The following is a 25173-nucleotide window of genomic DNA, read 5'->3' as shown; positions in this document are numbered from 1 at the left end:
AACCCCACCATCTGGGACACAGGGGCCTTCTTCTTCTTCTTTTTTTAATTCCCCAACAAACACCGTTGGCCAGGGAAGTGACAGGCAGTAAAAACGGAAGCCTCTTTTAAATGAGTCAGCCAGCGCCTGCCTTTGCCTTCACTCAAGATTCCACGGCTTTTTGTGTGGGGAACTGAAATGGAAACTGTCGCCTCCACGAGGCTGAAATCAAGCTAGGCGGGAGAAGCCCAACTCAGTGTGGTTTCCTTCTCAGCCGGTGAAAGGTGTTTCCGTCCACCCCTTCACAGGGAACAGCAAAGCGCGGTGTGCGCGTGTGGCAGGGCAGGGTGGGTGGAGGAGGAAGGTTCTCCAGCCAAGCGCAAAGCACGCGACTCGGCCACCCGGCGCAGTTGCCAGGACAGCGCGGCCCGTGCAGCAACGGCACAAGCCGCACAGCGTCCTGGCGGCGGCTGCGAGGCCGAGTGACGCATTGCAGGTACGAACCAGCCAATCAGAGGCCGGCTCCAGAGCCATCGCGCAGACGCGTCGCCGGCTCGATGCTCCTCCGCGCCGCAAAGTAGCGCCCCTCAGGCGTGGCTCCAGCGGCCTTTTCACGGCCCGTGGCGGGAGTGAGACCCACTGACGTCACCAGTACCCCCACCTCCCTTCACCTCTGGCCGCGTTGACCAAGTAACCGTGAATAAAAGGGTCTCGAGGAGAGAGTGAGGGGAGGGGGCGGGCCGGGACTCGTTCGCGCTGTTCCGTTATCTGGGCTGCGGCGGAGGGATCTGGCGGAGGGAGGTGTTTATGAGACGCTGGGGGCGGAGGAGGAGAATTAGTCCGAGTGAGGCGAGCGAGCCGAGTGGTTGTGTGGACGCGGCTCGGGGACCGGTAGCGCTTGCAGCATGGTGAGTGCGTCGCTGAGCTGCTGGCGCTCGGCCTGCGAGGGGGGAAAGGCTGAGGCGAAGGTGCTCCTCCCTGACTCCCTCCATGAGGGAGTCTGCACCAGAGACGGGCAGAAAACGCGGCCGGGGGCTCCCGTAACGGTTGTGTCGCAGGTGCTCCTCGACCCCCATTCTCCTCCGGAGGGCTTCCTCTAGGGAGGCGAGGGGTGGTCGGCCACACATCCCGCCCCCTCAAGGACTTGAAACGGCTCCTCGGGGCTCGGGGTGGTGGGAAGCTGCAGTGAGGGGGGGGGAGGGCGGCAGCAGCCCTGGCTGACCGGGGGCGGGAGAGAAAAGTGATGAGGAGAGGAGAGCGGGGAAAGCTTTGGGTCGGACTCTGGAAAGGTCAAACCGGGGGCCGGATTCAAACAGCCCAACGGACGGTTGGCGCGGGCGCCAGGAAGCGCCTTTGTCCGCTCGCGGCCGCCATGCGCCGAGGGGGCGGGCGGAGCGCGCGGGGCCCCGGGGCGAGCGCTGGCGCCGTTAGCGGCCCGCGTGGCCGGGGTGCGGGGGGCGCGCGCGGGCGGCGGGGCGGGCGGCGAGGCGGGGCGGCCGCGAGCGGGACCGGACCCGGACCGGAGCCGCCGCCCCGCTCGCCAGGCTCGGCCCCAGCTGCTGCGCTGGCACCTGCAGGGCTGTCGTGGAGCGCCCCGCCGCCCCCGCACCCCCTTTCCCTCCCGGTTCTCTCATCTTGGCGTCCAAAGGGGGGTGGGAAGAAGGTTCTGGAGCCCGGGCTGGGAGCTCCAAAAAAAAAAAAAAGTGGATTAGCTCTGGGCGGAACTGAGCCTTATGTCTTGATGTCAGTCGGAAGGCACAGCTTGCTGGAGAGGGAGCCGTGGGTTCCAGCTTGGGACGCAGAGATATTTCCTGTGGGCCGCCGAGCGACCACAGGCTGCGGCGCGGCCGCCTGGTGCCGAAGTCGGGGCCACCGGCTGCTTTCTCGTCTCTGCCCAAGGCTTGGGGACCTCAGTGCTGAGGAACCCCCACCTCCAGCATTCCTTCACAGTCCGATGAGCCCAACGTTGGCTAGGTTGATTTTTCTACTGTAGTAGCTGTCAAATACTGTAGTGATTGAAGGGGCTGCGGGTGGGGCGGCTGCCGCAGACAATTGGAAAATGCGTTTTCCTGAAACAAGTGCAGCTTTCTGTCCTTTTCTTTCCCCGGGGAGGCGGGCGGCGGGGGGAGTGTTGATGATTCTAATGAGGGCGATAATTTGCAATCCTTGTGCCAAGTGGTGAAGGCGATGGGTGTGCCCAGGCGGCAAGGTGACATCTTAACCAGCAGTTGAGAATCCTTGCCAACTGAAACCTCCAGCCTGCATGGGTGTGGGGAGAGTTCACCTTCGATACAACTAGGTTCGCGTTTCAATTGATGGGCTTTGTCCCTCTCTATATTTTAAATTCTGAAATTGTGTTGGTTGAATTTGTACACCACAGGCATGTAATTGCAGATTGCATTTAGAAGAAAGTAAGGGCGTTTCTACTCAGTACTGCAAATTGAGTCAAAAATTCAGGATCTTAATAAGCTCTGTGTATTTGCTGTTGGCATCATTGAGCTTTGTTTTTACTTTGTTTAAAAAAAAACTTTAACTGGTTTAAACAATTGGGCTCAGGCAGCTTCATAATTACGTACTTGGAGATTTATTTAAAACTCCCATCCAGTTAGTAAGAGAATCATTGCTGTAGTGGCTCTTGGTTTGTGTGCGATCAGGGCGTGACCATTGCTTCGGGAATTGAGTCTAGATGAGCAGCAAAGTAAAAAATGTTAGGAGGTAGAAGCATTTGAGTCTAAATCTGTGTTCCTTTGGAGTACAGGAGTTCATACTCAGAAAATCAAAGAATTCACCTGGCTCTGTTAAAATACAGGAAGTTCTTGTTTGTTAGAATGTAGGTGTTTAGTAGCAGTCCGAGCTGTTATGAAGTCATTTTATTCCAGTGGTTTCTCTTGGTCTGGGGTTGCTGTATGGAAAAGAGCTGTTCTATCACTTTTTTTTTTTTTTTTAGCCCGATTGAAATAATTTGACTGGTTTTGGTCTGTTGGTGTACGTAAAACAAATACCAATCTGTAATTGTAAAAACATTTTAAGTATGAAGCCTTTGTTTTCTCTAATTTACACTTAGGGGGATGGATGGAAGATAGTTTGTATTCCTGTGGATTCATGATAACTTTGATGACAAATCTAAGAAAAGGATTTTTAAAAGATGGCTTAGCACTATATAAACTCCATGCTTGTTGGTGCCTACGTAGAATGCCATTTGGGTCTGTTTACTAGATACACAGTGCATTCCCTTCACTCAGTGTACGGCAGTGCCTCTTGGTGTTACAGGTCGTCTGTGCTTGCTTGAAAACTCAGAAGTCAGTAGGTTGACTGGGATTTTAGAGTACACCAATGCCTGGAAGCGTTCTCTGGAGTGATGAGAGCAGGAGAAGTACAGAAATAAGGGAGTAAACGTGAATTAGTCTTCATGTTGTTTAGATACACGTGAGTGAGCTGGAGTTTCCCCAAAAGTATGCTGCTTTTCGTTCTGAGAAAATAACACACACACTCCATAGACAGAAAAGGACCAGATTTATTAGCTTGTAGTGCAGAAACTAGAGAGAAGGCTTTTAAAAGCTCCTGCTTTCAGGAAGCTTAATTCTGAATGTTGCTGACTGGTACTTAAAAATTTGAAACTCTGGATAATAGTAACTAAAAAAAACTGATAAGCCTTCCCAGCAAAATTTGGGAGTTTTCAGGTTGAGATAGCTTTGTGCTTTTTATTGCTTGAGGCTCCTTCTTTGTGTGTGTGTGTGTGTGTGTGTGTGTGTGTGTGTGTGTGTGTGTGTGTGATCTAAGATTGAGCCTTACAAAATCACAAGCAAAACTGGACAGTGACGTTTTGTTAGAACGCACCCAGTCTGTACCTAAAGAAGTCGTTCCTTCAGGATTACACGTGGTGCAATGCCTGCCACACGTTTAGCTTAATAGCTTTCATTCTGAACTGATTTCACCTGCTGCTGTCTGTTCCCGAGGCACTCTTCCTGGTTTCAGTTTGTGCAACTAAGTTTTGTCTACTTAAATCACAGTTAACATGGGCTTTTGCTGTAACAAGCTTGACATTTTCCATGCTTTTGTGTGGAATTTGGGATAGTTTGGTCATTCATTATGGATTTCTTGATTTGTATTTTGCCTTGACCACATGAGGTTATCCCTTACATAGCTTCTCACACTGCACACTAAACCCTACAAGGTGAGTAGTGTCGTTCTCGTGTTACTGACAAGTGGCTATGAGGAATTGAGTAGAGTGGCCAGGGTCACACAGCTATTACAGATCAGATCTGGGAGACCAGCCCAGTCATGACTCAGAATACCATACTTTTTCTCCCAGGGTGACATGCTGCCTTTGCTTCAGAGATGGAACCCTGCAAAAATTAAATCAGAGGATGGGTGGGGGCGCTCCAGTCTTTGACTAAGCCAAATATTTGTTGGTGGATGATTGGGATTTGTTAGAGGTGAGAAAGTAGGTTTATTTTGACTTAGAAACATGTTTGTATTCTCTGGATTCTCAAATTTTTTTTACTCTGTGCCCTAAAGAAAATGTGAGACATTACCCTGCCCAGGGAAGTGTTCAGAAATGAAATTGGCTGGATTTGTTTCCTTGCTTTTACCTATGTATAAAAGACCTGATTAGTCATTGTACGTTGATTACATATTACATATTGGCAGTGTCCCTCAACACCACACGTGTAGTGCCATGGATGTATATACAAATAATTACATCCAAAAATGAAGGCCACAAGAAAACACAAGGCTTTGATATTTTGTAAACATCTGTATATGTAATGCTCCAAATTCAGGTATTGGATATGTCTAATACCTTAGTGCTTGTTTAATTTTGATTCTGTTAGCCATACATTTTTGTCCCATACTGCATCTTTCCTTCATTTAACCCTGTCCTTAATATTGGAAGTAATAATACCATTCTAAAATTACTGAGAAGTTGGGACAAGATTAGTTTACACAATGGGTTTTAACAAATGTCTAAAAATTGTAAAAGCAAATGAAGTAATCTCCATGTACTATAAAAATATAAACCTTAGGCTTGGGATTTCACAAAGCAAGAGAAGGTGGATGACTGGATTTAACATCTGGTAAAGATTATAGTATAGATCCTGGTTTCTTTGTATTAGCCTCATATGTAAAGGATGAAAATCTAGATCTTTTTTTTTTTTTGGAAAGTCAGTATGGTGTCCCAATGATGTGTTTAATCCCTATGAGAGCAATCAACATGTGGTTATTAAACCTGCGTTTTGGTTCATTGGGGATTTCTAGGATGATGCTTTCAGTTTGCCGTAGAAAATGAGATTTCATTTAGGTTATCTTGCTTTAAAAAAGAAAGCAGTGCTTCTACAGGATTCTGCCCTTGCTTTAAAAGCATTGCCTCACCATATTTTGTGTGTGTGCCGTGTTTGTGCATTTTAAACTTGGAGGAAAGAAAGCTTAGTTTTGAAGATAAACCAGGTGTATGCATGTTGTATCCACCTGTTTGCCAGGATTGTTGAGCTAAGTGGAGCTTACTGTGAGCTTGGAAAGTTTCGACTTGTGTCTAACTGCTGATCTCCACATTCTCAAGTCCCTAAACTATCTCTCTGATCTCTTGTAGGCTGACCAACTGACTGAAGAGCAGATTGCAGGTGAGAACACTCCACTAGACAGTGTCTGTTGGGTTTTGTATAAATAAAATCACCAACCTTAAAATACAGTAGTTGTTTGAAATAGACTTTGATGTCTGTCAGACGGTAACAGGTGAATGTACTGTAGTAATTCAGCCTGCTTTGGTGGGTGAGAATGTAACCCTGCTTGTGAAAGATGGCTTGGGGCTACGTGTCTAATATGTATTTTTGAGTCTATGTGGATATACTTTAAAGTGTCCCCCCCCCCCCCTTTTTTTTGCTGACAGGGGGAGAAGAATGGGGGGAGTGTTTCTTGAAGCTATAACTCATTAAAAAACAAATTCTGAGCTACTTAACAGTGTAATTCCAAATCAGTACATTGGATTGTAGAATAAGAAGTTGAACATTTTATACAGTTTAAATCAGTAAAAATTTAAACATACAGGTTTGAACATATTACCCTAAATTGCCAAGATCTGAAACTTTGTTAGTGCTGATATGATAACCTATGACAACGGAGTGGAAAATTCCACACCTGACCTCACTTGATGAGTGACTGGCAAAATACAGGCTATTGGAATTATAAGGTGGTCATCTTGTTACATGAATAAGATATTCATGAAATGTGAATTTTGTGTTTAGATTTAGGTCTCATCCCCAAAATACCTTGTGATGCAGATTAAGTATTCAAAAATCTGAAATCCAAAACACCTCTATACTTCTGATGCTCAGAATTTCAGTTTAAGGAATACTACTCAGCCTATATAATTAGAGAATAATCATTTCTCTAGTTAAAAGCATCCAGAAGCCAGTGTTTTTGTTTTCAGATTTCACTCGTAATTTGAAATTTGTCTAAAAAAAGCAGTGGCAGCTGTCAACATCTTGAATTTTACTTCCTCTGTATTGCTTTGGAGATGTACGAAATTGTTATATAAAATCTGATCTTGATTTTATTCTGGGAAATTTGGATGGAACGGTTTTGTATATGTTTGCATTGCTGCATAAAACAGTATTAGCACAAGTGCCAAATAATTCAGCTGCCACTGTTTTCTCAATAACCAAGAAGTTAAAAATGGAAGTACTCGACTATTTAAGTACAATTGGAACTCCACTATTACATAACCCATTTAAGATGAGGCTTACTACCATAAATGTACAAAAAATTGGGGATGTCAGAAATCATTATGGTCTTCTTGAGCATCATAAATACGGATAAGACTTTGTGAAGTACGAAGCTACTTAATATTAAGGACCACATTAAAGCAGGTTTTATTTTGTGCAATTTGACTTAAACATGGGACTTGCTTCTGGAGTTGATTGGTTAAATATGTTTTCAATACATTGAGTACACTGAAATATTGTTAATCTGTTATATTTTCCATTTTAAATACCCTAATACAGATTTTCTGAAATGGTTTTTTAATATAATGTCTCCTGGAGGAGCTAACTCAGACTGTCTTAATTTGATCTTAAACTTTTGATCTTCTTCATTAATATATTTTTTTCATTTTTTTGTATTGTCAGATAACGATCACAGCATAATATGGACACAGTGTATTTACCTTAAGAAGTAGGAAATGCGTTACTCTAGGTGCCTGTCACATGGTTGATGTGCTTAGATAGCTAGCTATCTCTTTTCCTTATTTGAGAGGCAGAGCATCTGCTGCCTGCCCGGAGCATTAGCAGGAAGCTGGATGGGAAGCTGAATATCTGGGACCTGAACCAGAAATTCAAATCAATACATGCTATATCAGTGCAGCTATCCCAAGCAGCAGCTTAAACCTGTTGTACTTCAATGCCCATTCTTTTTTTTTGTTTCGTTTTGTTTTAAATATTTACTTATTTTTATTGGAAAGGCAGAAGTACAGAGAGGAGGAGAGGCAGAGAGGAAGATCATCTGTCCGATGATTCACTCCCCAAGTTGCTACAATGAAGCCAGGAGCCAGGAACCTGTTTCCCTGTCTCCCACACGGGTGCAGGGTCCCAAGGCTTTGAGCCATCCTCGATTGCTTTCCCAGGCCACAAGCAGGGAGCTGGATGGAAAGTGGAGCTGCTGGGATTAGAACTGGCACCCATATGGGATCCTGGGGCACATTTAAAGTGAGGACCTTAACCATTACGCTATCGCACCGGGCCCCAATGCCCATTCTTATTTTTTCCTGTTTTATTTATTTAAAAGGCAGGGACAGACAGGTTGTCTGTCTACTGGTTTACTCCCCAAAAGCCCAAAACAGCTGGAGCTGGGCCAGGATAAAGGTTCTAACTGAATCCAGTTCTCCCACCCTGGTGGCCAGAGTCCCAAAGGAGCCATTATTGCTGCCTCCAAGCTGTGCATTACAGAGCAGATCCAGCATTTGAATTTTGAGGACTGTCAGGATGTATGGGTATCCTACACAGCATCTTAAATGACTGCCGTGCTGCACAGTTTTACAAATGTTTAAATATAGGAGAATCAGTCTTGATTGGCTGATTGCATGTTTATAAAATAATACTGTGGTTTACCACAACATTGTCTTTAGGGTAAAATCTTGTTTTCCTTTCTCCCCCTCCCCAATTTGTTCTTTGCTTACCTTGCCTTTCCCAGACCACAGATATCTATTATGTTTCTTGGGCTCAAAGTTTTTTAAGTTTTAGAGGATCCAAAACTTTATGCTTACATGTGAGAAGGAAGGTGTTACTGTTCTCTCCATTAGCCCCAGTGCTGCCCTGAAGTAAACATTAAATACTTGTGGAGTGGATAAGTTTTCTTGAAGTTACACAGAAGAATTTAGAGCACTGCTGCACTACCCTAGCAATGGTGATAATTTACCTTTGTAACGAAGCTAATTTTATTTTTAATTTGGTGAGTTATGTATTGTAAACTCTTAAGAGCTGCTTGTTTCTTAAGCTTCCTACATAAAATGTAACAATGAATGTTAAAGCTGTATTTATCAACATGTAATAAAAATGCTAACAGATTTGTTTAGAAATTCTAACAACAAATAATGTAGTCCAGAAATCTGGTTATTTATTTAGGTGAAATCACTAGAATTCTTACGCGTGTGATGTTACACATGATGTATTATTATACATCATCTTGAAGAATATTATGTGACTAACGTGTCACTTTTGTTGAGGACTTTGCTGTGGTGTCGTTAGTTGTTGGTATTTCGCATTTGTAGGACTGAGGAAATGCACAAAAATTTTAATTTTAACAAATCTGCTTAAGCTTTACATGGTCCAAATTGTATTAGTTTATAAGCCACTATTATTACGTAGTGCCTTGCAAAGATCCTTAATATAAAGACCTTTTATGGGATTTTTAAATTCAGAATTTTGTAAATGAGATGTTAATAGATTTTGTTAAAATTATGAATGTATGCCTTATAATTGGATTTATGTAATAAACAGAAAAAACTCCTAAAATTGCCTGTAAACTTTTTATAAAGATTTACTTATTTTCTATGCAAAGTCAAAGACATAGAGAGGAGGAGAGACAAAGAGAAAGGTTTTCCGACCACTGATTCATTCCCCAGTATTGGCCAGAGCTGAGCTAATCCAAAGCCAGGAGCCAGGAACTTCCTCCAGGTCTCCCACTCGGGTGCAGGGTCCCAAGGCTTTGGGCCGTCCTGACTGTTCTCCTAGGCCACAGGAAGGGAGCTGGAAGGGAAGTGGAGCTGCTGGGATTAGAACTGATGCCCATCTGGGATCCTGGGCATGCAAGGCGAGGACTTTAGCTGCATGCTGGACCCAAGAAGCAGACAGACAGATCTTTTGTCCTTTCGTTCACTCCCCAAGTGGCCTCAATAGCGAAGTCAGGAGTCCAGAACTTCTTCCATGTCTCTCGCACAGGTGCAGGGTCCCAAGGCTTTTGGCCATCATCTACTGCCCTCCCAGGGCACAAGCAGGAGGCTGGCTAGGAAGGGGAGCATACAGGATTCCTGTTTGGGATCCTGGCACTTGCAAGAGGAAAATTAGCCAATTAACCCATCATATGAGGCCTTTTACACTTAAGTATTTTGTGAAAAAGCCATTTTATGACATTCAGCACTTGATTTTACTGTATTGTTAGGTTTTGACTCTGAAATTTGTATTTCAAATCATTAGAGATTCGGTTTAGAACCTTATACAGGGTGAACTTAAATTGTACTTTGGCTTTTATAATTATCCAGAATTTTTTATAGAATTTTCGTCAGTGTGAAAACACAAGTAGAAATTTGGAGTAAATCTTGATCTTTATTCATTTCTTTTTTTTTTTTTTCTTCTTAAGATTTATTTATTTTTGTTGGAAAGGCAGATATACAGAGGAGGAGAGACAGAGAAGAAGATCTTCTGTCCAATGGTTCACTCCCCAAGTGGCCACAACAGCTGGAGCTGAGCCAATCCGAAGCTAGGAGCTCTTCCGGGTCTCCCACATGGATGCAGGGTCCCAAGGCCTTGGGCCGTCCTCGACTGCTTTCCCAGGCCACAAGCAGGGAGCTGGAAGGGAAGCGGGGCCACTAGGATTAGAATTGGCAACCATATGGAATTCCACCGTGTGCAATGCAAGGAATTTAACCACTACACTATCATGCCTGGGCCCTCATTTCTTCTTGAACGCATAAAGTACATTATAGATAAGGTTTTAATTTGTTTTTCACTTTTTTCAGCGAACATTTTAGGGCATATTTTAAATATATTATATACATTCTGCTTCTTAGGAACTTTATCTTTTAGTTAAATTCTGTAATAGAGGAAAATGATTATTGATAAACACTGTAATGTCATGCACTTTATAATGTTAGAAAGTGCATGGCTAAGTACTTTTGCCGAAAGATGTATAAAGAACATAAGATAGCGTGAGGAACATAAATAATAATAGGTGATAGATGTTGTATGTCTGAGCTTTGTGTATCTCAGACAGTGCCTATATATCGTGGAAAGGTCTTTGTTATTTTTTTTTAAGGATCATAGTAAAATGGAAATATCTTCATTGAATTGATTTGTGCTGGGACATCCTAATATATTTTTGTCACAGTTTATATAAGTTAGCACTATATACTTTTTTTTACAAAAATAATTGCTAGTGATATTAGGTTATGATTGAGCTCAGTGGAGTTTTCCTGGAAACAAGTAGTATTTTAAATAGAACAGAAGTGTGTAACTTTTCATAGCAAACTCTTACAAAATAGAACCTGATCTAAGTTGAGTAGGCAGTTACAAGGGGTTAAACAGAAGAAAGTAATGTGGTAGTCCCACCACCACCACCCCACCCCCCTAAAAAGAAAGAAAATCAGGAATGGCCATGTTTTGTGAAAACCCAGTTAGGAGGCAGTTCTAGTGAAAAGGGGAGGGGTTAAGATATTAGATATAAATACACAAAGGTCTTTTTGTTTTGTTTTGTTTTTAAACTGTCTATTCAAGGAGACAATTGGTTCACTCTCCAAGTGCCCAAAATGGCACCAGGCTGGACTGGGCGGGAACCATGAGTACAGGCCAGGGCTTGCACCTGGTGTCAGGAACCTGGTGACTCCTGGGGTCTACCTTAGCAGGAGCACTGCACTCAGGAAGCAGACTCCAGATCAGACCCTGGTACTCCTATCTGACCCTGGTGTCTTCTAGTAATGTGCAGCCTGGGAGCTGCGCAAGTACTTGGGTCCTACCATCCATGTGGGAGAGCCAGATAGATTGACTCTTGATTTGTGGCATGGCCTGGCCAGTTACAGCTGCTGTAGGCACTTGGAGGAAACAGTGAGTGGGTGGGAGACGCTGTCACAATTTTGAAAGTTTTTTCTTTCAAAATGGTAGTATTACTGAGATTATGAGTAGACATAGATGAAATGGACAAGGAAGTAAACTTTTAAGATTTCTTTATTTTCAAAAGGAAGCTTTCATCTGCTGATTCAGTGCCCAGTTGGCTGGAATAGCCAGAGCTGAGCCAGGCCAAAGCCAGGGCCCAGGAACTTCATCCATTTCCTATGTATGTGCCAGGTGTCCGAACGCTTGGGCCATCTTCCAGTGTTAGGTGCGTCTGCAGGGAGCTGGAGGATGGGAAGTGGAGCAGCCAGGACATGAACTGGTGCTCATATGGGATGCTGATGTTACAGCCTGGCTTTATCCACTGTGCCACAATGCTGGCCCCAATCTTTTTTTCTTGACATTTACCAGATGTTTAGCTATAAATGCTTTATACATATTCTTAGATCTGGAAGGTAAATAAGTTGAAGCACAAATAATTGGCTCATATTATGTTGCTATTAAGTAGCCGAGTTGAAAAATACTAACACCTTCATTAAGTTCTAAGTTTAGATTATGTGCCATATGGCCTTGGCATACTGAAAGATGCTTGATGTTGAGCAGCTGTAGGTAATCATTGCTGAACCTAACTTTATCATCCAATGGGTTGAATCTGTAAGTAATTTTAATAGTGGGTTGATGAGATAAAGGATATGATTACTGATACCTTCCAAAATTTGCACTTGTATTTGTGGTATTGTGTAGCAAGCTGGGTATTGCAGGTAACAGCCTGACTTGCTATACCAAAATGATGGCCCTCGTTTTATTGTGTCCCATATGGGCTTCAGGTCAAGACCCAGCTGCTGCACTTAAAAATCTAACTGCCTGGGAAAAGCAGCAAAGGACACCCCAAGTGCTTGGGGACCCTGCACCCATGTGCTAGACCCAGAAGCAGCTTGGCTCCTGGCTCCTGGCTCCTGGCTCCTGGCTTCAGGCTGGCCCAGCTCCAGTCATTGGCAGCTTGTGGAGAGTGAACCAGTGGGTAGAAGCTTTCTCACTCGCATTCTCTGGCTTTTCCTAACTCAAATAAATGAAAGTAAGTCTTTTTTAAAAATGAAAAATTTGAGTTTACCTGTGGCCTGAGAGACTTCGATACTACATGGAACAGAGCAGTAATAGACGGGTATGTTGTATTGGACTAAAGAAAGGCATTTTTCAAACACTAGTCAAGCTTATTGGCCCCATGAATTTTGGAACCGCTTTTGTATTTGGTTGCTGATAGGTCTAATACCTTTTAGAGAAGATAATAGCTTTGTTATTAACTCAGTGGTATGACCTTTCAAATGTAATCTTTTTTGTTTGTTTCTCTATCTGTAAAATAAATTGTAAAGCCAGGCAGTAGGGAGCATTGGTCCATCCACTTTTCATATAATTTCACAAGAAGATTTTAAGGAATAGTATTTCATTCTGTAAGCTTGGAGTTTTATATTCTAAAGAAAGATGTAAGTTACTTGTGTTCCCAAGGATGATCTCACTGGAGATTTTTAAGGTTTATTTGAAAGGGAAAGCTGAAGTAATCTGGGGCTGGGACAGGCCAAATTCAGGAGCCTGGAACTGGTTTCCTGGTCTTCCAGATTGATGGTAGGGAACCAAACATATAAGGTAATGATTGATTTCAGCAAAAAGAAGTTTGGTCTTAGAATTCTTAGTGCAGACTATATTGTAAAAATTCATGTTTGATACTGATAATTTTGTTTTTTATTGAGGTTATAGGTTAGGCCTGTAATTTTGAATTAAGTTTCACTGAAAAGCTTAATTGGAAAATAAACTAGAAAATAAAAAGCCAGTCATTTGGGATTTTGGGGTTTTTTGCCCCCTTCTTTCAACCTAAAATAATTTTTCTGGTCTAGATTTTCTGGTGGAGTTCCCTCTGGGATTTTAAAATGAGAACTACTTGTTAGACAATGTGAATATATATATACTGGTATTTTCAGCCAGAGATGTTTGAAATACTGCTATCACAAAGTTTCCCACCTAATTCTGGAGTAGTGAAAGTCCAGTTTCAGGTGCTAGGTCCACATCTTTGCTTTGATTTTTCCTTTATGTGGCTTTTGTTGTTAACCTGGTGTATTTGGATTGTGATCTTTTGAACAGAATTCAAAGAAGCTTTTTCACTATTTGACAAGGATGGTGATGGAACCATAACAACGAAGGAGTTGGGAACTGTGATGAGGTCTCTTGGGCAGAATCCCACAGAAGCAGAGCTGCAGGACATGATTAATGAAGTAGATGCCGATGGTAAAAAGTCTTACTTTGGAATGGGCAGTGATGGAGGAACTGAGGAAGTGTTATTTATATTTTAATATTTTGACCATTTCAGGTAATGGCACAATTGACTTCCCTGAATTTCTGACAATGATGGCAAGAAAAATGAAAGACACAGACAGTGAAGAAGAAATTAGAGAAGCATTCCGTGTGTTTGATAAGGTAAGTAAGATACTATAGCATTGGATATGTGATATCCAGACCTCTTGATTTTTGATGAGTAACTACTAGTACACTTTTCACTGTTAACAGATGTTGTTTAGGGGTTCAAAATAAGTTTAGATTTCTTCATAGTATGCAATGCTTTAGGCTTTTGGCAAAGGAGATGTCACTTTGGCTCTAGGAAATAATCATTTCCAAAGTATAGGACATCTTTCTTGATTCTGGGGACATTTAATTTATGAACCAACTGTTTGGATTTTCTTTTTTTTTTTTATCAGAAAGGCAGATTTACAGAGACAGAAAGATCTGTCCACCGGTTCACTCCCCAAGGGGCCACAATGGCTAGAGCTGAGCCAATCCAAAGCCAGGAGCCGGAAGCTTCTTCCTGGTTTCCCACACTGGTGCAGGGTCCTAAGGCCTTGGGCTGTGCTCTACTGTTTTCCCAGGCCACAGGCAGGGAGCTGGGAAGTGGAGAAGCCAGGACATGAACCAGCACTCATATGTGATCCCTGCACATACAAGGCGAGGATTTAGCCTTTAGACTGTTGCACTGGGCCTGTGGATTTTCTTAAAAAAATGAAATTTTCCCCTGTAATATGAAGTTTAGTAAACCTATTAACTGTCCATTCCAACCTTAAGTTGATCATTTTATGCAAGTACCATTTTTTTTTTTTTTTAGGATGGCAATGGCTACATTAGTGCTGCAGAGCTTCGCCATGTGATGACAAACTTGGGAGAAAAGTTGACAGATGAAGAGGTTGATGAAATGATCAGGGAAGCAGATATCGATGGTGATGGTCAAGTAAACTATGAAGGTAAGTGCTGGGCTCTCGTTTCCTCTCTGCGTGCTTTGTTACATTAGAAGGACTTGTCAGATGTGGTAGATCAACATTAGCAACTCCCTAGCCCCGAAGTTAGGATGCCCGACCAGGTGGATGTGCTAAACCTGTTTCTATCAGTGCTGTACGTACAGATGAGGCAGTTCACTGTTACTTGAGACTTGTTAGAGCTGTTTCTCAGGTTCTACTCTAGCATAGCGTCTGCATTTTAAAAAGATTCCTGGCCGACCAATAAGCACATTTTGCACTTGGAGAAATGTACTTGTGAAACAATTTAGAAAGCTTCACGCTTGATCCCAGTTTCCTACAATGATATTAAAGGTTACTTTTCCTTACTTGAGCTTCTTTCCCTTCCCCTCCATAGATTGAAATTTTATACTTCAAAAGTATTTGCAACTTTTTGGGAATTGAAAGGATTTCTACTAAATTCTTAAGTTTTTTTTGATTTCATGACAAAGCTTCTAAATTAAGAGAACTGCATAACCTTGGACTTTCAAAACTGAATTCAGAACACTGAAGTTAATAATATTGACTTGTAACACCTCAGGCTTAAAATTCAAGTCAAGTTTTTACAGCTAAGAGTGTGTAAAACTATTATTGGTAGTAATCCTAATAATTATAGCTTATAATTTTCTGCCCTTGGTTGTAAACTAGCTTTCTGGCCCATACTTGATGGTAATTCTGAGCAAATAAAGGGGAATAGACTGTTCAGTGAGCAGATGTGATTGGATCTGTCATGTGTCATTGACTCAACTTTTTGTGTATTTTTTCAGAGTTTGTACAAATGATGACAGCAAAGTGAAGACGTTGTACAGAATGTGTTAAATTTCTTGTACAAAATTGTTTATTTGCCTTTTCTTTGTTTGTAACTTATCTGTAAAAGGTTTCCCCTACTGTCAAAAAAAAAAAAGGTATGCATGTATAGTAATTAGGACTTCATTCCTCCATGTTTTCTTCCCTTATCTTACTGTCATTGTCCTGAAACCTTATTTTAGAAATTGATCAAGTAACATGTTGCATGTGGCTTACTCTGGATATATCTAAGCCCTTCTGCACATCTAAACTTAGAAGGAGTTGGTCAAATGAGGGAACATCTGGTTATGCCTTTTTTTAAGTAGTTTTCTTTAGGAACTGTCAGCATGTTGTTGTTGAAGTGTGGAGTTGTAACTCTGCGTGGACTATGGACAGTCAACAATATGTACTTAAAAGTTGCACTATTGCAAAACGGGTGTATTATCCAGGTACTCGTACACTATTTTTTTGTACTGCTGGTCCTGTACCAGAAACATTTTCTTTTATTGTTACTTGCTTTTTAAACTTTGTTTAGCCACTTAAAGAAAATCTGCTTATGGCACAATTTGCCTCAAATCCATTCCAAGTTGTATATTTGTTTTCCAATAAAAAAAATTACAATTTACCCAACTGTTGCTCTGAATGTGAGTCATTTGATGAACTTCCGAGGTCTAATCTTGAATAAAACAATGTTCATTGGTTTCATCTTGATAGAATACTTTTTGAAATTAAGATTGTGTTTAGTTTTTAAACGAGGGTACATCTTTCCAGTCTTCAAATTAAAAGCATTAAAAAACACTTTAACCTCCTGGAGATTAGTGTCTCCTTTTAAAAATACTTTAGCTACACACTGGTTTTTAGAATATTAAGACTTTTAATCTAGTTGAAAAGGGTTACTTAATTTCTAATCTTTTACTCATTGCGCTTTTTAATTTTTGCTTCAAGACAACAGTTTTCAGTTGTGCTGGCCTGACACGTTTTGCTGCACAAGATAGGTGGTTTTAGGGGAGTGGATTGGCAGTGACTAAGCCTTGTTTCAGTTTTTGCTTGCATTGCTTTGTGTATAATTTAAGCTACTAAAAAGGTAGTTGTCAGGGTTTAACTACCTTTTAAATACTTAATGAAAGATTTCATAGCAAACCAGAGCCAAGATTAAAACATTAAATTCAACTTACCTGGTAATAGCCACAGTATTTTAATTAGCCGGGGGACTAATTCCTTATTTGGCAGGTTACTGCCCCAGCTTTTGACTGTTTTAATACTACTGTTTTGTTCTAAAAAATAGGAAATTGGATGATTAATGGAGGAAGAGTGGTTAAATGTTTCAGGCAGAGCAAGGGAAGTTAACAGGCCTTAATAATCTTAATGAGGGTAATTACATGGTCACATATTAGTTGATGGATTAAATAGGAAGATTCTAGATGTGTGTTCTGAAGACCCGTTTATTAGAAGCAGGGACATGCAAACTAAGCAGTGGAACAAGATTCCTATTTGTGGCTGTTGAGGCATTCTCTTAGGATGTTAAAATAAGCATGGACCCTGGAGTTTGATTGTAGCAGTCTTCAGATCACTGCTTGTGTGTTTGCTTGAAAGGACGTCAGTAACCTTGCCTGTAAAATGGGTATGATTTACTCAGCTGGTTTCTAACTTGGGGGTTTTTGTTTGTTGAAAGAGACCTTCTGTCCTGCTGGTTCGCTCAAATACCTGGAACTCCTCCTGGGTCTCCCACCTGGGTAGAAAGAATCTAAGTACTTGAGCTGTCACCATCCCTTCCTAGGGTGCTCATTACTAGCTGGGAGCTGTATCACAGGCAAAGTTTCTAATTTATTTTAGTAAAGATCAGAAAAGCAGAATTAGAATAGATCTTCCACCTTCTGGTTCCTCAGTCAGAATTCCCTCTGGGCATCCTGTTTAGCTACAGGGACCCAAGGATTTGGGCCCTCCTCTACTGCCCTCCCAGGCCATTATCAGGGAGCTAGATCACAAGTGGAAGCTGCACAAATGTGGGATGCTAGTACGACAGGTGGGGACTTGGTGTGCCTACCTCACAGCACCTGCCCCAACTCAGGATTTTTTGAACCCTGTAAAATAAGGGAATTGAGTTAATTTTAGTTTTTCCAGTTTGAAATTTTTAAACTTTCGGAATAGTTATAAATTTACACACCAAAAATTATGCAGTTTCTTATTACACACTAGTATAATTGTATATTTGTCACTATCCAAAAATCACATTCAACTTTCCTTATTAATTTTATCCAGGTTCTTGCTATCACTCCCACCATTCCCAATATTAGTAATCAACAGTTGCTACCCATGTGGGGGGAGCATGTGTTACTTTATTCCATCCGACTAAATGTCTTCTAGTCGTATCCATTTTGCTCCAATGACAGGATTCCAGTCTCAGGGTTGAATGCTATTCCACTGTGTGTGTGTGTATACCACATTTTTCATTGATGCATCTGGTAGGAACCTTGATAGTATTATGAGCAGTTCTATAAGCTGGTAACAGGGAGAGGGGGTTTAGGCTTTGTGTGTTTGGTTTTTCTGAGCCTTTTCAGAAGCCACACAGTAGACATGTTAAAGTATTAGTACAGTACTCATAAATAAGTACTTAGTTGGATTGAAATTTGTTTCTGTAATATCTGAATCCAGGACAGTAGTCTTAAAATAGTCACCTTTAGGTCTTTTTCAGTTTTCATTTTATGTTAGGATTATGGCAATTGATAATTCTCTGATCTGACACATCTTCACTGTCTATTTTACCCTGGAGCCATCACCATTGTGATTAAAGATCCCTGGATGGCACGTATTTTTCTTAGAATCTTTGGATGAGGGTGAGACTTTAAGAGGATCTGAGCCATGGAGCTGTTCAGTGTTCTGCAGACCCGAGTATCAAGAAGAAATGCCTCCTTCAAACTACCTCTCCCCACACACACCTACAAACCTGTTCCAAATTTAGAATACCCTGAAAATAAATCTTAGGCTGTATAATGCTGTGTTTCCTGCGGAGAACATTTTGTTTATCCTACATGCTTAATCTATCTCATGGATAAGTCCTTGAAACTACTGACCCATACTGTTTCTATTTTTGAGATACTTAAACTATTTTCTCAAATAGATGTTCTTCATTTGCACACCTTGTATGGGTTTCTGGACTTCTGTACCTTCTGTGGACTGGGACTGATTCCCGCCTCTTGAGAGTAACAGTCCCTCATCTACTGAGCTAGTTATAGGCTCGGCCAAAATAAGAAAATGGAGTGAGACACAGGGATGAACTGAATTTCTTACGCTGAGGTTGAGTTCTGTGCTCCAGTGAGGACTATGGTGGCCTTCTAATTTCATTCATTTTTTTTTTTTAAAGATTTATTTATTTATTGGAAAGTCAGATATACAGAGAGGAGGAGAGACAGAGAGGAAGATCTTCTGTCTGATGATTCACTCCCCAAGTAAGCACAATGGCCGATGCTATGCCAATCCGAAGCCAGGATTCCAGGAACAACTTCTGGGTATCCCACACGGGTGCAGGGTCCCAAGGCTTTGGGCCATCCTCGACTGCTTTCCCAGGCCACAAGCAGGGAGCTGGATGGGAAGTGGAGCTGCCGGGATTAGAACCGGCACCCATATGGGATCCCAGCATGTTCAAGGCGAGAACTTTAGCTGCTAGGCCACCGGGCCCAATTTCATTCATTTTTAAACCCAGTTCCTTATTAGTATTTTTTGAAAGAGTAGTCGAGGTCCTATTGTCTCTTGCTCAGCAAGTCACCCACAGGTCACCAAGGATCTTTGTAAGAAATGAAGATTGGAATCTTCCTTTTAAAAAAAATCATGAGGTCTTGGGTATGTTCCTCAGGTTTTTAAGGAGCTTCTAATGCAGACTGGTCAGTCATTTCTTCAAACGTGTTAAGCTCTGCTGTGTTCTCAGGACTCTGAGTTTAAAACTTGTTTTTGGTTATGTTTAAAATTAGGGCAGAAATCCTGAGTTCCCCAAAAAAGGTAGGCACAGGGTTTTGGACGTATGGATTAGACTGGAAAGATGATCTTGCCGAAGAGGGGCAGACAGAAAATCAGCAGTTTGAAGATGACGCATGGGGGGTTCTACTAGTACGACAGGGAGCAGTGAGGCCTTACAGAAGTGAGGGCTTGCGTTGTAAATTGTGCTTTTGTCCTGAAATAGACCACGTGTACTGCAGGCACTGTGCCACCCAGTTCCAAACATCTCTTGATAACAACCAACACCTTCTTTAAGGACAGCCCGGAATAAATCCTACCAAGTGCAGCCAGTGTCCAGGTGCCGGGAGCCGAGGGGGCGAGGGGGACTAAAGAGCAGTCAGTGCAGCAATGCAAAGTGAAGGCTGATTTCAATGAACGGTAAGTGCCCCGTTGGCGTTGGCAGCGTGTCACTGAGGGTCTAGCAAGTCCAGCTTTTATTGGAAGGTGTGTTTGTTGACATGTTAGGAAAATGATTCTAACAAAGCATGGGAAGGGGAGGAAAGGAGTCCACGTCTCCTGAATGTTGGTGAAATGTGGCACAGGGGAGTCTGGAATGAGATCTGGATTTGCAGTCTGCCAACTACTGAGAGGCTGTCCAAGGAAGTGTCTTACCTGTGAAGTTGAAACTAAAGCCTGCTTTCCAAGGTGTTACGAAGATGAAATTATGGGCAACACAGGCACTACAAAGTGAAACTAAGGGTAAGGGAGGGAGTTGTTTTTAATCAGAAAGGCAGATATATATAGAGAAAAGATAAAGGTATTTTGTCCGCTTTCACTCCCCAAGTGCCCAGAGCTAAACCCATCCGAAGCCAGGAGTTTCTGGGTCTCCCACGTGGGTGCAGGGCCAAAAGGATTTGCTTTTTTTTTTTTTTCCTAAGATTTATTTTTATTGGAAAGACAGATGTACAGAGAGGAGGAGAGAGAGGAAGATCTTCTGTCTGTCTAATGATTCACTCCCCAAGTGACCGCAATGGCTGATGCCAGAACTTCTTTCCAGGTCTCCCACATGGGTGCAGGGTCCCAAGGCTATGGGGCATCCTCAACTGCTTTTTCAGGCCACAAGCAGGGAGCTGGATGGAAAGTGGAGCTGCCAGGATTAGAACCAGCGCCCATATGGGATCCCGGCGTGTTCAAGGGGAGGATCTTGACCACTATGCTATCACGCCAGGCCCAAGGATTTGTTTCTAAAGGCAAGAATGTGTAGGTCAAGAAGGCACAGCAAATTGTTCTGCAGGCGAGAATAGCAGCCTTCTCGACCGGAATTTCTATTTGCAGGAACTTAGAGCGGGTGCTACGGTGGGTTTATACCAGAAGGGATCTCCCAGTATGCGTGGCAATGTGGGATAAAAGGGCGTTTGAGGGTGGGGCTGTTGGAGATTGGCCATCTCCCTTTGTGCATCACCAGAGGATACTGGGATACTGGGCACCCCAGGGCCCTCTAGATTGTGTTTGGGTTTCCACCTGGGGAGGATCACCTCTGAGCCCACCCATGGAGATGGGGAAGGTCTCCAGTGCGCTCGGGAGTGGGGGAGGGGAGGACACGCCATCACAGAGGCCTCCTAGCAACAGCACACCAGCCTGGGCCAGGAGAGGAGGCCGCCATGGACCAGCAGGGCATCACCATCACCACCTCAGGAGTAAGACGGCCTGGAGTGTAAAGTGCTTGCCACAGCTGGTGAACCGCGTCTTTACTCATCTCTGTCACCTTGGCCCATCTGCCCCCGGCTTTGCGTTCCTGCTGCTCTTATTACTTGGTCTTGATAGATAGAATCTTTCCTAAATTCCATTTCCTTTTCCTGTGCGGCTGCCATAGCCGCCGCCTTCACCCTTTCTGTGTCTTCCTTCTCACAAGTAATTGCACTAGACAATTAGGACAAGATTTCTTTCTCCTCCTGTCAGCCTGGAGAATGGAATTTTCTTAGCTCCATTTTGCCTTACCTGCTACCTTAGTATTGATCTATAGAATTTTTGAAGTTTTGTTGCAGTTTTTAAATAAATTTGGATGGGATGCTCAACCCTTCTTTTATTATTATTATTATTATTATTATTATTATTATTATTTTCCCCTCAAAGAGAATTTAAAATAGAAAATGAATTTAGATCACTTCCCTTGGGCAAAAGCAAACAGCAGCTGCCAATTACTTGCTTTAGATTTAGCATGTTTATTTTCTTTCCTCTCCTACCACTTCATTTCCCTGAGTAGAGTTGGGAGACCTCACTTGACCTGCCTGAGAAAGCTCCCCGGCCCATCAGTATAAAATATACAGTGATTCAACATATGTTTGGTAAGAGAATCTATAGAAGCCAGACAGAGCAGCATGGATGAAGCAATATGTTTTAGAGAAATGGCACATGTTTCCTAGTTGAAATGAAAGCGTAGTGGACAAAAGTTACTGTACTAACTGAACCTCTTTGCTTGGCAGAGGCAGCCCATCTGTTGAGCAAGGATCATGGGAGCACAAGTTTACACCAGCAATGCTTTATTCTCACGCCAACTCCTGTAGTGCTTTATTTGTATGTGCTTGTGAGGAAGCGAAGGTGTGAGGATTGCGTAACTCCAGTGCCCTTAGCTGGGAAGTGATGGGGCTGGGGCTCAAGGCCAAACATGACACCAAGCACAACACTTCTGTACTAAGAACACCATGTTGTATCATGTAAATGTTCTTAAAATACCTCTCCAAAACAGAGTGTATTACTGTCTAAGTTCAGCAAAGGGAATCTAGAGACTCAAATGCATTAAAGGTTGTAAAATAGCAATTTAAAGAAATAAGTGAGCAAAATTGATTGTTATGTAGCTTTTATTTTCATGAAGGCTTATCAATTTGATACAGGTATTTCTCCCAGTCAATTTTTTATAACGTATCTATTTCTAAAGAATCATCTATCAAAAGTAAGTGTGTTTTGTGCTTATTGATAGAAACCAACCCGGAAGACGTCATCTTTTGAAAGAGAAGGATGGTGGAGAGTAGCATTAACAGTGTGTATATCTTCAGTTTTTCCTATTCAAATGGTTGCAATTTGCTTTAGTATCTTAATCAGTACATAACCGTAAGAAAAGTCATTATTTGGATCTGTGCGGCCCTCTAACTGCAGCACCAGCAGATGAATGCAAAACCAACTTTAAATTTTGAGTGCAAGAAAAGATGGGGAAAATAAAGCAAGTTCAGGAATGTGGATGGTTTACAGGGTAGCTAGATGAGGTCAATCTATGCTCTTATCCTCTTCATGAGGTTGTGCAAGAAAGAAAAAAAACCACGTGTTGTAGAAGGGTGCATTGGTCTCAGCTTTTCTCTTAAATGCTGTGGAACCTGCAGTAACATTTGTTACCATGGTGAACACACATAAAGAGGGTATTACAGAGAAGAAAAATGACCCGAAGACTGTCCTCTCAAGAGACAGTTTCTGTATTGCAGATATATTTTCTGTATTGAGTACCCTGCAATAAAAGAGGGACCATGGGTCAAGGCCTGCATGGAACTGAGCAAATCTTTATAAATATTCACCTGTTAGTTGACAGCCAGGGAGAAAAACTCTCATCTGCTAGTTTATTCCTCAAACCACTTCAATGACCTTAGAAGGTGGATGGGGCTGGGATTGAACCCAGGCACCATGGTGTGGGCTGTCTTGACAGCTGGGCCAAGCACCTGCCCTGAGCTCATGTTTGTAATGGCAAGTGAGCTAAGTGTTCTCAAGGGGAAGACGGCCACCAGAATAGCAGTCACTAAACCAGGTCTGGCTGTTCAGTAGTACTGTGGTTGTGACCAAGTCTATTGTACCAAGCCTCTATTGAAAGTACCAAGCCTCTGCTGAAAGTACTAAACCTCTCACTGGGCTAAATTAGACCATGTGGGCTGCCAGTCCCACCCCAGTTTCATTTATTCGCTTGAAAGCTGCAGAGGAACAGTGTTAACTAAGTGGCTATAGAATAGTCAGGAAACTGGAATTTAAAGTCATAGTTATTGCATATTGAAATATATACGGGAAGGTACCTTTTTTTCTTTTTTAATCGTTTTAGAGACAGAAAGAACCCCTATCCCCCTGGTTCACTCTCAATGGCCACAGCAACTGGAGTTGGACCCATCTGGATCCAGAAGCTTCTTACAGGTCTCCCACATGGGTGTAGGGACGCAAGGCCATGGGCCATTCTCCACTGCTTTCCCAGGGCATTAGCAGGGAGCCAGATCAGAAGTGGAGTGGTTGGTACTCAAACCAGTGCTTATATGGTAGGTATGCTGGTGCTGTAGGCAGAGGTTTAGCTTGATGCACCACCACACCAGCCCCTGAAGTTAGTTACCTTTAAAAAAAAAAAAAAGATTTATCTTTATTGGAAAGGCAGATTTATAAAGAGAGAGACAAGAGTTTCCATCTGCTAATTCACTCCTCAAATGGCCACAATGGCCAGAGCTGAACTGATCCGAAGCCAGGAGCTTTTTCCAGGTCTCTCGTGCAGGTGCAGGGTCCCAAGGCTTTGGGCCATCCTCTACTGCTTTTCTAAGCCACAAGCAGGAAGCTGGATGGGAAGTGGGGCCACTGGGATGGGATGCTGGCACATGCAGGTGAGGACTTTAGCCATTAGGCTACTGTGATGGGCCCAAAGGTACCTTTTATATGTTAACATTCACATAAAACTGATTTGCTGTAACTAACAACCTGTTCAGAAAGAAATTAGCAATTATTCCCTTGAAATGTTGTCTGTCAAGAGTGTCTGTTATATCAGGGGAGCTCCAAAAGTTTGTGCAGAAGTGGAATTGAACAATATATTTACCTTGATGCAAAGCACTTTGAAATCCATTTTGTAATTGTTAAAGATAATCTGCATTTTCTGTGAAAGTTTTGAAGGCCCCTAGGACTTCATTGTTAAACTATGAAACAGTAAGAAATACTACTTACAAATTACTCTTCCGGGAGTGATGCTTTGGGAGCAGGTACAGGTGAATGCAATGGCTTATAGCAGCTGTTGATTTTCCCTAGAATACTCCTATACCTGGCACATACCACCTGAAAACTTTCCTTGAAGAAGCCTTGTTAAATCCAGTGACAGCAACATATAATTTTAAAAATGAAGGAAGGAAAAAGCTACCTCTTGTGCAGAGAAACAATCCAGTCCTGAATGATCTTCCACAGTACATGCCTCCTGATTTCCTGGACCTGTTAAACAAGCAAGTAGCCACTTACTCATTCAAAGACAGGCCTCGGCCCAGCCCCAGCACGCTAGTTGATAAAGATAAGGTAAGCATCTGCCACATTAGGTTTTGTGGGTATGCTACTAAGAGTCCCTAAGGAAAACAGGCCTTATCCTGTGCATATGTCTTCCTCCAGGCGGGATGGGGACCCTTAGCGTATCTTATTTCCTATAGAAACCAAGGAAGAATGAAGTGAGGGTTGTGGCACAGTGGATTATGCTGGTGCTTGGGATGCCTACACTCCTCACATCTGAGCACTAGTTCAAGTCCTAGTTACACCTGTTTGGATCCAACTTCCACTAATGCACCTTGGCAAGTCAGCAGAGTGTTTCAAGTGCCTGGATCTCTGGCATCTGAGCGGGAGATCAGGATGGTCTCAGTCTGGCCCTGCCCTGGGCATTGGAGAAGTGACCCAGCATGTGGAAGACTGAGTATTCTTAATTTTTTGTTTGTTTGTTTGTTTGTTTTTAAGAAAAGATTTACTTATTGAAAGGCAGAGTGACAAAGAAAGGAAAAATTTCCACTGGCTGGTTCACTCCTCAAATGGCCACGACAATCAGGACTGGGCCACATTGAGACCAAGAGCCAGGAGCTCTTCTGGCTCTCCCACAT

General features: G+C 42.5%; 2 protein-coding genes across 3 annotated transcripts in view; both read left to right on the top strand.

Annotated features, from left to right (window-relative positions):
- Nucleotides 1–791: 791 nt before the first annotated feature.
- CALM2 (calmodulin 2) lies at nucleotides 792–16018 on the top strand. The gene is made up of 6 exons (XM_040993214.1): nucleotides 792–887; nucleotides 5567–5597; nucleotides 13425–13568; nucleotides 13651–13757; nucleotides 14437–14572; nucleotides 15370–16018. Exons 1-6 carry the CDS (start codon nucleotides 885–887, stop codon nucleotides 15396–15398), a joined length of 450 nt encoding a protein of 149 aa, XP_040849148.1. The 5' UTR covers nucleotides 792–884; the 3' UTR covers nucleotides 15399–16018.
- Nucleotides 16019–20953: 4935 nt separating this feature from the next.
- The window catches only part of STPG4 (sperm-tail PG-rich repeat containing 4), a 39790-nt gene continuing 35570 nt past the window's right edge, over nucleotides 20954–25173 (top strand). For both annotated transcript variants that reach the window (XM_040993213.1, XM_040993212.1), the window contains exons 1-3: nucleotides 20954–21015; nucleotides 22296–22355; nucleotides 24350–24607. In XM_040993213.1, the coding sequence (XP_040849147.1) occupies nucleotides 20980–21015; nucleotides 22296–22355; nucleotides 24350–24607 (354 nt within the window). In that variant the 5' untranslated portion in view covers nucleotides 20954–20979. The remainder of the gene's footprint in view (nucleotides 21016–22295; nucleotides 22356–24349; nucleotides 24608–25173) is intronic.

The sequence above is a fragment of the Ochotona curzoniae genome, unplaced genomic scaffold, assembly GCF_017591425.1.
Source record: "Ochotona curzoniae isolate NIBS_2020 unplaced genomic scaffold, NIBS_Ocur_1.0 contig_883, whole genome shotgun sequence".
NCBI classification, from domain to species: Eukaryota; Metazoa; Chordata; class Mammalia; order Lagomorpha; family Ochotonidae; genus Ochotona; species Ochotona curzoniae.
The sequence above is the reverse complement of the archived record's forward strand: the minus strand, read 5'-3'. Positions and strand labels throughout refer to the sequence as shown.

Bases quoted from the DNA above. Each gene is read 5' to 3' on its own strand.
- CALM2 (XM_040993214.1), top strand. The intron at 5,598-13,424 runs GTGAGAACACTC...TCTTTTGAACAG, and splicing joins GACTGAAGAGCAGATTGCAG to AATTCAAAGAAGCTTTTTCA. The intron at 13,758-14,436 runs GTAAGTAAGATA...TTTTTTTTTTAG, and splicing joins CATTCCGTGTGTTTGATAAG to GATGGCAATGGCTACATTAG.